At 34.5% G+C, this 13,765-nt stretch overlaps 1 protein-coding gene across 3 annotated transcripts; it reads left to right on the forward strand.

Annotated features, from left to right (window-relative positions):
* Nucleotides 1-217: 217 nt before the first annotated feature.
* On the forward strand, nt 218-13,716 carry LOC128211473 (folliculin-interacting protein 1-like). 3 transcript variants are annotated; one of them, XM_052916299.1, is made up of 13 exons: nt 218-373; nt 3,073-3,190; nt 3,408-3,509; nt 4,404-5,111; nt 5,404-5,576; nt 5,960-6,130; nt 6,851-8,068; nt 8,317-8,424; nt 8,867-9,038; nt 9,697-9,758; nt 10,029-10,164; nt 10,794-10,903; nt 11,313-13,716. In XM_052916299.1, exons 1-13 carry the CDS (start codon nt 288-290, stop codon nt 11,392-11,394), a joined length of 3,246 nt encoding a protein of 1,081 aa, XP_052772259.1. In that variant the 5' UTR covers nt 218-287; the 3' UTR covers nt 11,395-13,716. The 3 variants fall into 3 exon arrangements, with proteins under 3 accessions (XP_052772259.1, XP_052772278.1, XP_052772268.1); XM_052916318.1 differs by lacking the exon at nt 218-373 and adding an exon at nt 487-711; XM_052916308.1 differs by lacking the exon at nt 218-373 and adding an exon at nt 753-923.
* The last annotated feature ends 49 nt before the right edge of the window (nt 13,717-13,765 follow it).

The raw sequence follows: 13,765 nt of genomic DNA on the forward strand, positions 1-13,765 counted from the left end.
TTAGTGATTATTTTTTTACATTTTAGACACGGCGGACGTTTCAATAAAGAACTGAGTCGGTTTTAGTCACACTATATTATGGAATTACCTTTCTCCCATATTTAGAATGAATTGAACTTAAACCAGTAATACGTATGAACACAAAGTTGAGAAATATTTAGATTATTGATTATTACGGCTAAAATCCTTTATCGAAACGGAAACAATTGACCGGATTAGTTTTTGCCGTTTTGTTTAATTCAGTATCATGTGACGATGAAAAATGGTGGCTCAAAAATGAAAACAGAATGGCATTTTTCCAGAAAATATTCAATTCTTCGAAACTAAGACGTCAAAACAACCAAAAACCACATTTCATTGATAAAAAATCTGAGTAAGTATCCAAGGACATGTCATCTTTACCATGGTGTTTATTATTTTCTTATCGAAGATTAGTGATTAGAAATAGTCACGAGACTATCACAAGATCAGCGAAGATGACTGATAACCACAAAGATACCCGATAAGTATAAACGGCTCTTTACATAAGAAAGCGCAATTTATTTACTGTTTTAACTACTTGGGTGCTTCTTTTTGAGTGGAAACTCGTGAAGAAAACCAGATAATTGCTTTGTGTGTGTCACAATACAGTGTTCTCATACTCATCAATATTGATTATTGACTATATCTGCCCACATCACATGGACTTGATATGGGACAGTCATATGATGTGTGAGTGTTCAGTTACTTTCACCTTAATCCATTGTACATGATATTGTGAATGAATGAACATTTTTGTAGGACAAGGAAATACTGTATTTTCATTATAATTCTTTTCTTTAAATTAAGCTGGACTAATTATATATTGACATGGTGTACTCTTTGAGTAGACTGGAAGAATTCAAAGAGAAGCTTGCTTCTCAACTATCATGTTATTCTAAAAGGTACGGTGATAAAATACATTTATTCATTATTTTTATCTTGTGATGATCAACATTATTAATTATTTAGATGTATAAAAATGAAAACCAGTGTTAGAATACATTGTATTAAAAAGCAATATGTTTTGGTTAATTATTGTTTCTGCTGAAAAGTTGGTGGTGATTTTTTTTAAAAAAAGTCCAGCAATCATGAGCACACAGCTGTTTGTATTTATGTCTTCCTCATTTATGGGGAGACATATTGTTTTTGCCTTCTCCGTCAGTCCCTCAGTCAGTCTGTCACCACGTCACACTTCGTTTCCTCTCAATAACTATAGAACACTTAGACCCAGGTACTTCATACTCAAGTTATGCTAGTTGGTCATGACAAGAAGATGACCCCATTTGTTTTTGGGGTCTCTAGGTCAAAGGTCAAGGTCACCGTGACCTTAAGGTGAAAAAACGGTTTCCACTCAATAACTAAAGATCCTTTTGGTCCAGGTACTTCATACTTGGTATGCTAGTTGTTCATGACTAATAGATGACCCCTACTGATTTTGAGATCAAAAGGTCAAAGGTCAAGGTTACCTTCCAGGGCTTTGTCTAAAGTACCCAAAGCAAAATATAAGATATTTTTCCCAATTATCAGAAAAAATCCCCATCAAAAATTTAAAAAAAAATAAAAAAAATTATAAAGTCTTTTTACATGTACTGGTTCATTTTCAACGTCCTAATAAATTATGGAAATCATTGATTTTCACATTCAGATATCTGAAATATTATCTGTCATGATTGATTTATTGCAATAGATATTTACACCCAAGGATTGATATTTCAGCCATTTTTGGTCTTTTAAAGAAAACAAACTACCGGTACGGTAATATAAAATCAATTCCTAATTTGCAGGAGACTAGACAGCTTTTTCTTATAACTGAAAAATTTACCAATTTCAGCATTTTCACGACGCAAAAATTCCCAAAATGTCCAGGGTCTTTCTCCCAAACTGGGCAAAAAAAGCCCTGCCTTCAGGTAAAAAACGATATATGCTGGCAGTGACCTTAAGCTTAAAAATGGTTTCTGCTCAATAACTAAAGAAAGCTTGTACCCAGGAACTTCATACTTGGTATGCTAGTTGTAAATAACTAGTAGATGACCCCTATTGATTTTGAGATCAGTAGGTCAAAGGTCAAGGTTGCCGTGACCTTGAGGTGAAGAAACGGTTACTGCTCAGTAACTAAAGAACACTTGCACCCAAGAACCTAATACTTGGTATGCAAGTTGGTCATGATCCCTTTTGATGTTGTGATCAGTAGGTCGAAGGTCAAAGTCAGGACGACCTTGAGTTGAAAAATGGTTTCCGATCAATAATTGAATAATGCTTACGCCCAAGAACTTCATACTGTGCAAACTTTGTTTACATTTTCCAAGATTAATCAACGACACTTTTTTCTCTTCACTATTTAATACGGGTGAATAAACCAAACTTCACTGTTGGTTCGTCTCAAGTCCAAAATTACAAATTTCATGTTCATCATTAATTTTTCTCAGCTACGACCACACAATAGGGGAGACAGGCGCTTTTTTAAAAAGCAATCTCTAGTTTGTAATGGACTGTTTATGTTAGAGATTTTTTTATTTGTATACACTAATTGATTTAAGCTCTATTGTGAAGACAGCTGATTGTATTAATCAAAACATTACTGGGATTCCTGGGCAGAAACCAGTACTACGTCTTTTTTGAGGGGCCATTAGAAACGACCCCTGTTGGGGATCAAACTCACAACCTCTTGAGTGAGAGAGAGACCTAAACCACTATATCATTCTCACCCCTTAAAGTTTTTTCAAAAAGCTTTGTCTGCTTTAATGAAAAATATAGTTAATAAATATGAAGCACAATTATACCTGACAGGTTTACTTTGTTAATGCATCTTTTGCACAACCTGGGTTATTGAGATTTTACAAGTTTGAAGGGAGATCAATCAAAAGTCTTGTGGGTGAAGTAAGGACAATGTTCTTCCCTAGGGTGCAGTATAAGTGAATAGCATTGCAATTTATCCACACCATAGATATATAGCGGTTCAGCTCCTCTTTCTTGTAACCTTTTTCATATTGAAGTTAATGAGTAAACAAATACAAAGGAAATACCCTTTAAATGATACAATTTTGATTTTAGCGGGAAGAAACCTCAATTTGATGGGAAATCTTTGCGAATTGTGTTGTTTGTGGACAGTGATGTTAAAGGAAGAAGGCTGATATTTGATTCAAAAGCTGTGGTGAAAGAAGATGATAAGGTATTTATAAGCTGTTTATGTTGTTCTCTCTTAAATCAAGTCAAATTAGTGCTATGGTCGGTGTAGCGATGAAAATATTAAAAACATAGATTCTACTATGTTAATGTTTAAACAAAAACTATTTTCCTCCTGAATATTTTATTTTTAATTAGTACTAATTTAGGCTTATGCCTACAACCTTTTCACTTTTTCTATTAATTTATTTCTTAATCTTCAGGGATGCAAGAGAGGAAAATGTAATGTGAATCAGAAGCTGCGTACAGTGTCAGAGGACCGTGTCCAGAATGCAGTTTCTAGGCAGAAAAACTACAGCTATCAGGTATGTATATATTAAAAGAATAAATCAGCCACACAATGATACATTGTTCAATGTATTTTTGGAATGAATAAAAACATATTTTCTAATAAACTGTGGACTGCTTCATGACTTTGTTGTTGTTTTAACCATCTCACAGATAGAACAATGATTGATAAGTATTTGCTTTTGTCGCACATTTTTACATTACACAATGTATAAATAAATGTTATATTTTATATGAGATTTATAAATAATATAATTAAATACTTCATGTTTTTTTTTTTAATTTGATGTTTGGATTGATGTCTACCATATTCAAATTAGAATGAAAACATTCATAAAATATATGTTAAGTGTATGATACATGCATGGATCATGGTCATTATCAGGTGTTCATAAACTAGTGATTAAACACCTTGTTCTTAAATTGATAAACTAAGATGTCATGTGCTTCAAATGTTATCAGAAATGATTGTTCAATGATATTACCCTATGCATCATTTAAACATTGTTATCAATAAGACAACAAGAAATTGAAATTAAAATGTTATGTTGTAGTATTCACCCCTGCTGACAGCAATTATTGATATAATACTATAATCACATGACATAAACATAGTCACAAGGTAAACATGTGATTTCTTGTGGTAATTTTGGTTAAACAGTATTATGCACATACTGATTGATAAACATTAAAGTCAGTTAATATCTACATATTCATGTAAGGGCCTTGCCACTGCAGACATATTAGAATATTTGCCTTAAGTATGCAATGCACTGACAATAAAAACTGTTGTTTTTTTTCTGAAAAAAACAATCTTATCATGCATTTTACTTTATTAAAATGAAGCATAGTTGTATGTAAGGTTAAACTTTATGAAATGAAGGATTCAATAAATGTTTGTCATTTTTCAGCCTCAGAAGACAGGATCTGACAGCAAGAAGTTGGAGGAGATAATGTTTGGAGCTGTGGGTGTGGCCTACAAGGGCTCATCTTTCAAGGTCCATATCACCAGCTCACCCTCTCAGCTCATGCTTACAAAGGTCTTCATCCCGGAGAAACCAAAGAGGTTGTCCACGGCTGACAGTGAGGACTGCAGTTTCTCCAGTATCACCGACATCAGCATCACCGCACCCAGGGCGATATCTCAGGGAAGTGATGCTAACTCAGGGATAGCTCAGAGTATTCCTGTGGACGTTCCCTCACTCTCTCCACGCCAGAGCTGGATGCGAAGCATCGACCTGCTTGATGAAGACAGTGGCCTTGCCTCCCTCACATCTAGTGGTAGCTTTCAGGGCAGCTTTAGTGGCAGCCAGAACAGCTATCAAGCCAGGAGGATCACCAGGGGCCAGAGCACCTCACTTGATGGCCATGGACGGAGGGGCAGCCACCATGATGTGTTCCCAGAACTCTCAGCTAAAACACCTAAGAGAGTCAAAATTGCCATTGGTTGTATCTTTGACACCCAGGAAGATAGAAATGAGCCAGCCAGTAGACTGTTCGAGAGTTTCTTCTTTTCACATATTGCCCTGCTAGAAAGTCACCTGGAACAGTTACGGCGAGAAGTGGAAAGAGTGTACTACACAGGCCAGAAGCAGATCTTCTACCCAGTTGTTATTGAGGTGAGCAAAACAAATGAATTATAGTAAAAGTACATAGCACCTTACCACAATGTGTTAATATTATATGCAAGATAAAGTGCTGTAGATGAAACCATAAGCCTAGTGACAAATTGAAAATTCAGTCAAATTCTTTTTATATACAAATTGTTTTATGTATAAATTTATCTACATTTGTTAAAAGCTTATAGTTTATAAATGTGATTCAATTTTATTATTTTTTCAAAATGCAAAATATATATTTATGGAAGAAATTTTTAACAAATTGAATTAAGGGATATCATTTTTTATGTAGGCATATGAGAACTTCAAGCGTGACATGTGTGACTTGTACACAGCACAGCGGCTGACTGAGCCCATATGGCTAACCATGATGTCTTATACCAGCTACCGATACATGCTCTGTGACAGATTCCTCAAGGAGTTTGTCGGCCTTGTGAAAACCTTTGAGACAAAAAATAGCAACTTGTAAGTTGTAGTCTTTATAGACTTATTTGTACATTTCAGTTTCCGTTTTCCCCAAAGCTTATATGTTAGATATAGCTATCGTATTACTTCAGCATTTCTAAAAAATATTTCAATTTATGTATATAAAATTTTCTTTTAATCTTGGATATGATTAAGTGAAGTGCTGCATAAATATATGTGTTTGTCTTATAACTGATGTGGCTTCATAGATTGATGTAATAAATGTTAAGTACTATAATGCTTCATTCGCTTCGAAGTAATTGTTTAGTTAATGTCTTAGTGTCTTTTATTACCTTATTTTTATACAAGTTCTTCAAAGTGTTGTCACTCAGTATATATAAAATTATTTGTGTTATTCAGCCAATTCTGATTTTAACTTTCAGTTTTATGAGTTCACTGTTAACAGCAGTTCTGACGCATCACCTGGCGTGGGTTCCCACAGTGATGCCGGCAGGGGGCACACCCACGGGCACGTACCTTGGCAAACACTCAGCCAAGTGGGTTGACACCCTGGCAAAGTCTCATCCATACAACCCTCTCTGGGCACAGCTTGGGTTAGTTTCAGTATGGAATCAGTAGGATTTAAATATGTTTATTATGACATCATTTTGCTAATACCAATTTGCAGTTGATTCCCTTCATACTTACATGTAAATAGTTCAGAAATTTACTAAAGGTATTGGTAAGCATCCAGTGTAAGTCTTATGTAAGTGTACATGTATATTAAATGTTATTTGTAAGCGTCATTGAATTTCTTAATGTATATAGTATTTATTAGCAAGTTCTTATAAAGGTGACTGTATTAGTATTAAGTAACTATAAGATTTAGTTCATTAACTTGCGCATCTCTAACCAACCTAAGTACCTAAGGCCAAAAAAATGGTTTGTTTGGGGTAACATCAATTTCAGGTAGGGTAGGTAGTGTTTTATAAGGCTTTATGTAAGAACGTTATTGTCATCATTGCAGGATTGTAGTGAGTACTTTTCTGTATAAAGCTTTTAAGGTTTTAAACTACATATTGAAGCACACACTTATTTTTTTTTATACCAACTGACTGGAGGGTTGTCGCCTTTTTTGCAGGAAGGGTCGGGTAACCTGAACCTAATGTTTTTTAGGCCTTATATGATGCTTACTTAACTACTATTATAAAAAAAATACTGACTACCTGAAAATGCGAATGTTTACTAAGTAGGACAGATTTAACCATTGTTCTTGCATTATGCTTATACCTCATGTGACATTTGCCTATATTTCTTAAACTACTCCATTACAGTGACCTATACGGTGCCATAGGATTTCCTCTGAAGTTGTCCAGAACTGTGGTAGTTGGTAAGAAAGCTGACATTGTGAAGAAATTTCTGTTTATCTTGAGTTACTTCATCCGCTGTAGTGACATTCTTGAGACCTCAGACGTTGGCTGCCTCGATACCTATCTTGACAAACTAGACTTTGATGTTGAGTCCCCGATGGATAGTGCCAAAACCCTTCCAGCAACCACACCAACCAATGTTGATTTTAGAACTGTTAATATTGGCAGTCCAACTCCAGTGAATGAGGACAAGGGGTTTAACTTTGATAGTTGTGGGTCATGCCACCCTTCCATAAAATCCTTCCAGTCATTGCCATTAGATTCCCTGTTGAGTGTGAACGAAAAGGAATCCAGCCCTGGGACAGACTACAACAGCAATCATGGTTCTGTTGTGATGAACCAGACATGTGAGGCTTGTAATGCAAACAGGACGGGTGGGAGTAAAGTGGGAAACAGTGTTTTTTATCTCCCAAGTGTTTCTTGTATCTGTGATAAAGTTGCTGGTGCTAACAGTGAAAGCAATAACATGAAGGACAGTGATAATAGAGCCATGATTCAGAAAAAGAAGGAGAATTTAAGACTTGTGCTTCCAGAAAGTATATCAACTGAATCTCAAAACAATACTGAAAATAAGGAGTGCAAACTGTCAATGGCAGAACATCTTGATAGTCCCAAGCGTGAGAAAGTTGGTGTTAGCAGAAGAAGTGCCCAGCCCCAAGAATTGGAAAGAACACACATATCTGGTTATGATATAAAACTTCCTGAAAATGTAGAAAAGGTTCTCACAAAGAAAGAAATACAGTCAGTGTTCCTTCAAAACAAGAGTGATAGCATGTTTAATGAGTATTTTGATGATGAAACTATTGAAGCCAAAACTATAGATGAACTAGATGAGAAAGACCTAGTGGTGGACTTGCCAACATCGAAAAACCACCTTAAATCTAGGTACCACTCCGGTGACTCAGCTGTGGCAAAGTTTGATGAAGATCAGTGTAAAACCCCTTCATTACCTGACCTCACAGCAGTAAAACCCAGCCCAACGACTGGAGTAGATGGCCCCCACAGAGCTAGACTGGGATCAATGGGGGCTGAGAATCCTTACAAGTTCAGAAGGTCTTCCATCTCCAGACAGATATCAGAGGCCTCCACCAAGACCGTGAAGAATGTGCAAGGAAAGACAAGGTAGTCATAGTATGGAAGATAGATTTTATATACAAATACTGCAATAGTTGATGACCTTTACCAAAGATATGGGTTATGTAAATAATTGTTTCTAAGATTTGTAAGATGCATTCAATTTGGAAATAGGTTTTAATTTTTGCATTGTTGCTGTTAAAAATATATACTGAAAGAAATAGAGATGAGGAGCCAAATACAGGTGCTTAAATTCAAAAGGAATGTTCTTGATCATTTTCATGTGCATTTTTCAGGCCTTTAACGCCAGCTGAGGTAAAACATCGCCATATATCATCTAACAGCAGCTATGACCTGGACCTGCTGGATCCACGGGCCTACTGTCATGAACTGCCCATGCCAAAGTAGGTACACTAAAGATATACGCATAAAAGAATCACTAAAGATGTACATATAAAAGAATCACTAAAGATGTACATATAAAAGAATCACTAAAGATGTACATATAAAAGAATCACTAAAGATGTACATATAAAAGTTTTTATAAAAGAATCACAGATTTGTTTTCGTTTGTTTGATATTAGTGTGAAAGTTTAGTCTACAATAATAAACACATGTGTTATTAACTTATTACACTTCTAGGATCAGATGAATACAGCTCTCCAGAATAGAGACATTATTAAGACTATCAAATTCTATATGCTTCTTAAGTAGCATGTAGGCTGGTTGTACAAGAATAGTGATGATGCCAACTATTTTATCCAAAAATGTTATAAATCCATTAAATAAATAATTCATTTAGTATATTTGAAATACATCTCAATTTTATTTGTTTACTAATTACAGTCCTGGTGTGGAGACAAGCAATTGTTCTAGCCAGAAGCAGTTTGACAAGAATTTTGGCTGGTCATTGCTGGCTGATTTCTCTAACCACTATATGTCCGACTTCGTACTCCAAGGTACCTCTGATAAACACTACCAGGACAAACTCAACAGGGACATCCGCATGGCAATGCAGGTCTGAGCTCAAGTGTTTCAGTCTTTAATGAATAAATTGCTATGATACTTGAAGTTATATCTGTCCAAGTAAAATATTTTTTGTCCGGCATATGTAACTGCCAGATGAAAAAGCGATGAACTTGAATGTTTGTGCTAATAAACTATTGAATTGTATTGAATTTAATTGATATGTTAAGTAATTAATTTCCTGAAATCAACATATATCAGGGTTCCAACGGTCAGTGAAAAGTCGGGGAAAAATGATTTTATTTTAAGGTCAGGGAAAAGTCAAGGAAATTTTAAATTGATCAGTGAAATTGGCATATGTCAGGGAAATTTGGAACCTGAAATCTGGGACCAACTCTCTCAGGTTGGACCAATCTTATTTCGAGCTGAAATCAATGGCCTTGGAAACAATTTGTAAAATAGAAGAAAGAAAAAAATAAGATGAAAATAAAAAAGCAAATATGAGAAGAGGTGGTTAGAGTTAGTTAGTACGAAGAATAGAGACCAACATGATTAGTTATACTCATAGATGACCTATGAAGCTCCTTTAAAAACCAATAGTTGGGTCTGTCAGGGAAAAGCAGGAAATTTTACTTTATATGATTTGTGGAAACCCTGTATATAGCAATCATTCTTTGGCAAGTGGTATCAATACTGTCTTGATGTTTCAGTATTCTGTCCTAGATGAGCCAATAGCAGAAGCTGTGGTGGTGGTTGCAGACACAGACGCATGGTAAAATAAGCATTTGATGAATTTCATTGTATACATGTGTTTCTTCAAAGAAAAATCCCTACTTACACCACATATTCTGCATTTTTTGGTAGCCAGTAACATTTCTTTTATTTTTTATAAAAGACAAGATTATTGTAATTATAAATGGTGTACCAGTTCAAATCTAATTCATAGTATTATTAGCCATTGGCTTCTGTAAGTTGATTGCTTTATGCTTAAGTTTAAAAACAGCAAAATATAGTTTAATGCAAACTCCTGTTTTCTGTACAGTACAGTACGTGTGTTCAGCAGCCAACATATAGACCGGCCGGAGAAGTATCCCCAGTCGTGCATGTCATCCACTCTTGTCTCAAACCTAATAGACTCCCTCGTCAGTATGGCCAGACTTAAGATGAGCCCAGAATTTGTAAGTTGGTTTGAAATTTTATGAATGGCTTATTATTTATCAATACATTTTTTACAAATTGTATGTTATCCAAGGTACAAAGAAACATTCATAGCAGGTACAAGCAACAGCATGGGATGATTTCAGTTGCATTTTATTGTGTGTTTGAATTGTTGGACATTTAAATCTACCTTATTGTCTAACATTTGCTAGGGTCAATAACTTCACTTCAGTCTGTGTTTTTCCCACCTTTTATGAATCCGTCCAGGACCCTTGGAACTGAAAATAGCGACAAAATGCCTAAAATCATGAATTAATTCACCATAGTTTGTTTCAAACAAAGAAAAAAGGCGCCCTTTTAGCTTCTGTGTTAGAGAATTTTATAAGTTTATGATTGACCTTAATAATATCTGTACTACTTAATAGTTTTTGAGTCTCAATTTGGTGATATATTTTCCTTTTCCAGATTTTTATTTTCAGTTGAAAAAAAACAACAAGAGTATTCAACCACTGTTTTCAAATGTGATTTTTAAGCTACAAGTTTTTCCTATCACATACTAGCAGCTTGGTGAAGTTTGAATGATAAGACAATACTGTCATGTCAGGATGTACCGGAGTGTCTCTTCCATTACATGTCGTCTTTATTTCAGTGTATGTCACATCTAGAGGACAGATTGCAGGAGATCTACTTTAAGTCCAAGATGATGGCTGAATACCTCAAGAAAAACAAAAATGTCAAGGAACTGTTAAAAATTGTTGAGTAGGTGAATTTGTTGTGTTACGATAATCAATGGTACCATAGTATTTACCCAATCTGCAAAATTATCCTTTATGGGGTTTTCAATTAAAAGCTACATGGCCACAAATTTCCCAGTTATAAAAGCGCAGAAATATCGCTAATATTTTTTTTATCTAAACTTAATCATACTTAATGCTTTTATTTTGTTTTGATCACTCAAATTTGATTAAGTTTAACATAATATTGCATTCAAATAAATATCTTCTTTTGTGCATCGATCTAAATTTGATGCTGTTCAGATATTCCCTGATTATATTTTTGCGTACATACAAAGTCTTGTAATAAATTATTGCATTTCTGACACCAATCTTTTTTTCAGAATCACATTTGCTTTTAAATTTATCATTTATTCTGTTCATTTTATCTTTAGGTTTGATCGGAGTGACCTACCTCTGCTTGCAGCCATAACAGGAACACATACGACAAACTTTCCACTTGTCTGTCTGTCATGAGAAAGGCGCCAGATACCTATGCTGGTGGCTTGTGGACAGCTCAGGAGACAAATCATATCCATGGCTCTACATGATTTAAAGGCAAAGAAATACCATGACTATAACAGACTCAGTTGTTTAAATTTCAAACAACTGAGTCCATTATAGTCATTGTATAACTGCCAGCTGTGTTTTCTAGGGGTTTATGGCATGAAATTAATGATATTTAATGTGTTGGATAATCAAATCAATTTTATAATCGAAAATGAAATCTAGATGGACATCAATAATCGATTATCGTTTCGAATCAGAAATAATCAAGAGTATCTTTTCATACTGAATGTCAGCATATAAATGTCATTTATGTTTATTTTGACAACTTCTTTGTGCTGTATATTTCGAAATTGGCAACAGTGTCAAAAGAATAAATTTAAACAAATGGATTTTTTTTGTATGTTCATAGAACCAACTTCAATATATGTTATTATGCCTCAACAAATGTTACACATTGTATGGTTTTAAAAACATTTAGTAAGATTCAGGTGAAAATTGATAATGGAGGTTCAAACTGACTGTCGCCCATGTTGTTCAATAATATTTGATTATTGCTTCATCACTATTTATGATATTAATGCATTTTAAAATGTGGGTATTCAGAGTAAAATAAAGAAGGACGTTCACCACCAGATATCATTAAACAACTACATTCTTCTGCTATGTGCATGTAATAGTTGGAGTGGTCAGTTCCTTGAATAGTTGTGTATGATCTGTGAATTTGAGGTTTGATTGGTGAATAACCTGTAGTGTTGTGTGATTGGTGAATATCTGTAAAACTATATTTTATGCAGTATTGTTTGCAGTATTTATAAAGCGTGCCTTTATGTTGCTTTAATAAGCCATATCTGTATTGTTACATCTGAATGATATTAAATTAGCTTTTTAGCACACCTGAGCACGAAGTGCAAAGGGCTCAGCGTGAGCAGTTGTGGTTGTGTGATTGTCCGTGGTCAACCTTTTCCTTTAAACAACTTTTCCTTCTGAACCCCTTGGGCAATTTCAACCAACCTTTACAAAAATTATTCCTTCATAAATAATTAAATATGGTTCCATGCTGATCTTTGGTTGCTTTGGCAACTAAAATGAAGGACTGAAAATCTTCTTCTCAGAAATCCCTGGCCCAATTTCAACAAACTTTCACAGAATGCTCCTTAAAAGACACTGTATCAAATTCCGTCACCCCATGTTGAGTCATTAAAAAACATGTTGCTAGGGGATGGGGCTACTTTTCATTATATATTTCTATTTGGAAAACTTTGTAAATCTTCTCCTCCCATTTAATAGTTACTTTGTTTTATTATCATTGAAGATATCAACTTCAAACCTCATTAACTTATTCACAGTAACAATGTGCCTTTTGTGACAAGTAATATAACTTCAACTAAAATATTGTAGAGTGATGGCCCTTTAAAACATTTTAACAAATACAAATTCTTCATGTTTTTATAAGCCCATCTTACGGGCGGGAGGCATCCAGTATGTTGTCCGATCAATAACTAAAGAAACCCATAAGTCCAAGCTTGTCAGCAGTATATGGCCATCTTTTGCAATTATATCATTATTTTGGATAGTTAGCTGGAAGTCTTTTTGCATATTTAATTTTGCCCAGTGCTTGATTTTGCAGTAGATAATCTCCATGGGTGGTATTTAATATGCAACCTCAGTCAATCTTATGGTCAAACATCATTCACTCCATTTACTCTATAGGTTCGTTATTTATATCGAGCAATCTTATTAGCTACAGCGTTCAGATCTATATTGAACACCACCCCATATTATCCATATGAAAGTAGCAAATCCAAAAGTATGAAGGCTGTTGTCCTTAACTACTCAGTGCCATTGTACCACTTATTATTTGCTCAATAATGCTAACACAATCAACCACACTGAAACATGTTGCGTGTCTATACCTCAAAGGCAGCATTTATTGGGTGCCCAACACTACCATGTACTTACCTTTCTTACATATAAACTGGTATTTTTAGCATTTCATTATTTTCTGTGATTCTCATGTTGAAACAGAAACTTAAATCTCTGTGCTGAATTAAGTGAGATAGATGATATTTTATTTCCAAAATATACAAGTTTTTGTATACACAAATGTATACAAGTATGTATTTTAATACATTATTGATGTGTTAAATCGTATGTTATTATAGTAATAAGAGTAATGATAAAAACGTTTCAATAATTATGTAAAAGTTAGTGTTAATATCAGGTCTTCTTAATGATTAAGCCAGCACCAACTAATCATTCAGAGAATCAAAAATAAAAGCTTTAAAATTTGCGGGTTGTTTTCATTACTAAATAGAAATTTGCCGTTTGTATTCTGTTT

This window comes from Mya arenaria, chromosome 2 (genome assembly GCF_026914265.1).
Source record: "Mya arenaria isolate MELC-2E11 chromosome 2, ASM2691426v1".
Taxonomy (NCBI): Eukaryota; Metazoa; Mollusca; class Bivalvia; order Myida; family Myidae; genus Mya; species Mya arenaria.

What these genes read in the sequence shown, in the direction of transcription:
- LOC128211473 (XM_052916299.1), top strand. Translation starts at nt 288, where the DNA reads ATGGCATTTTTCCAGAAAATATTCAATTCTTCGAAACTAAGACGTCAA. An exon ending in TTCATTGATAAAAAATCTGA is followed by an intron (nt 374 to 3,072) that starts GTAAGTATCCAA and finishes TTTTGATTTTAG; the next exon opens with CGGGAAGAAACCTCAATTTG. An exon ending in GAGACAAAAAATAGCAACTT is followed by an intron (nt 5,577 to 5,959) that starts GTAAGTTGTAGT and finishes TTTAACTTTCAG; the next exon opens with TTTTATGAGTTCACTGTTAA.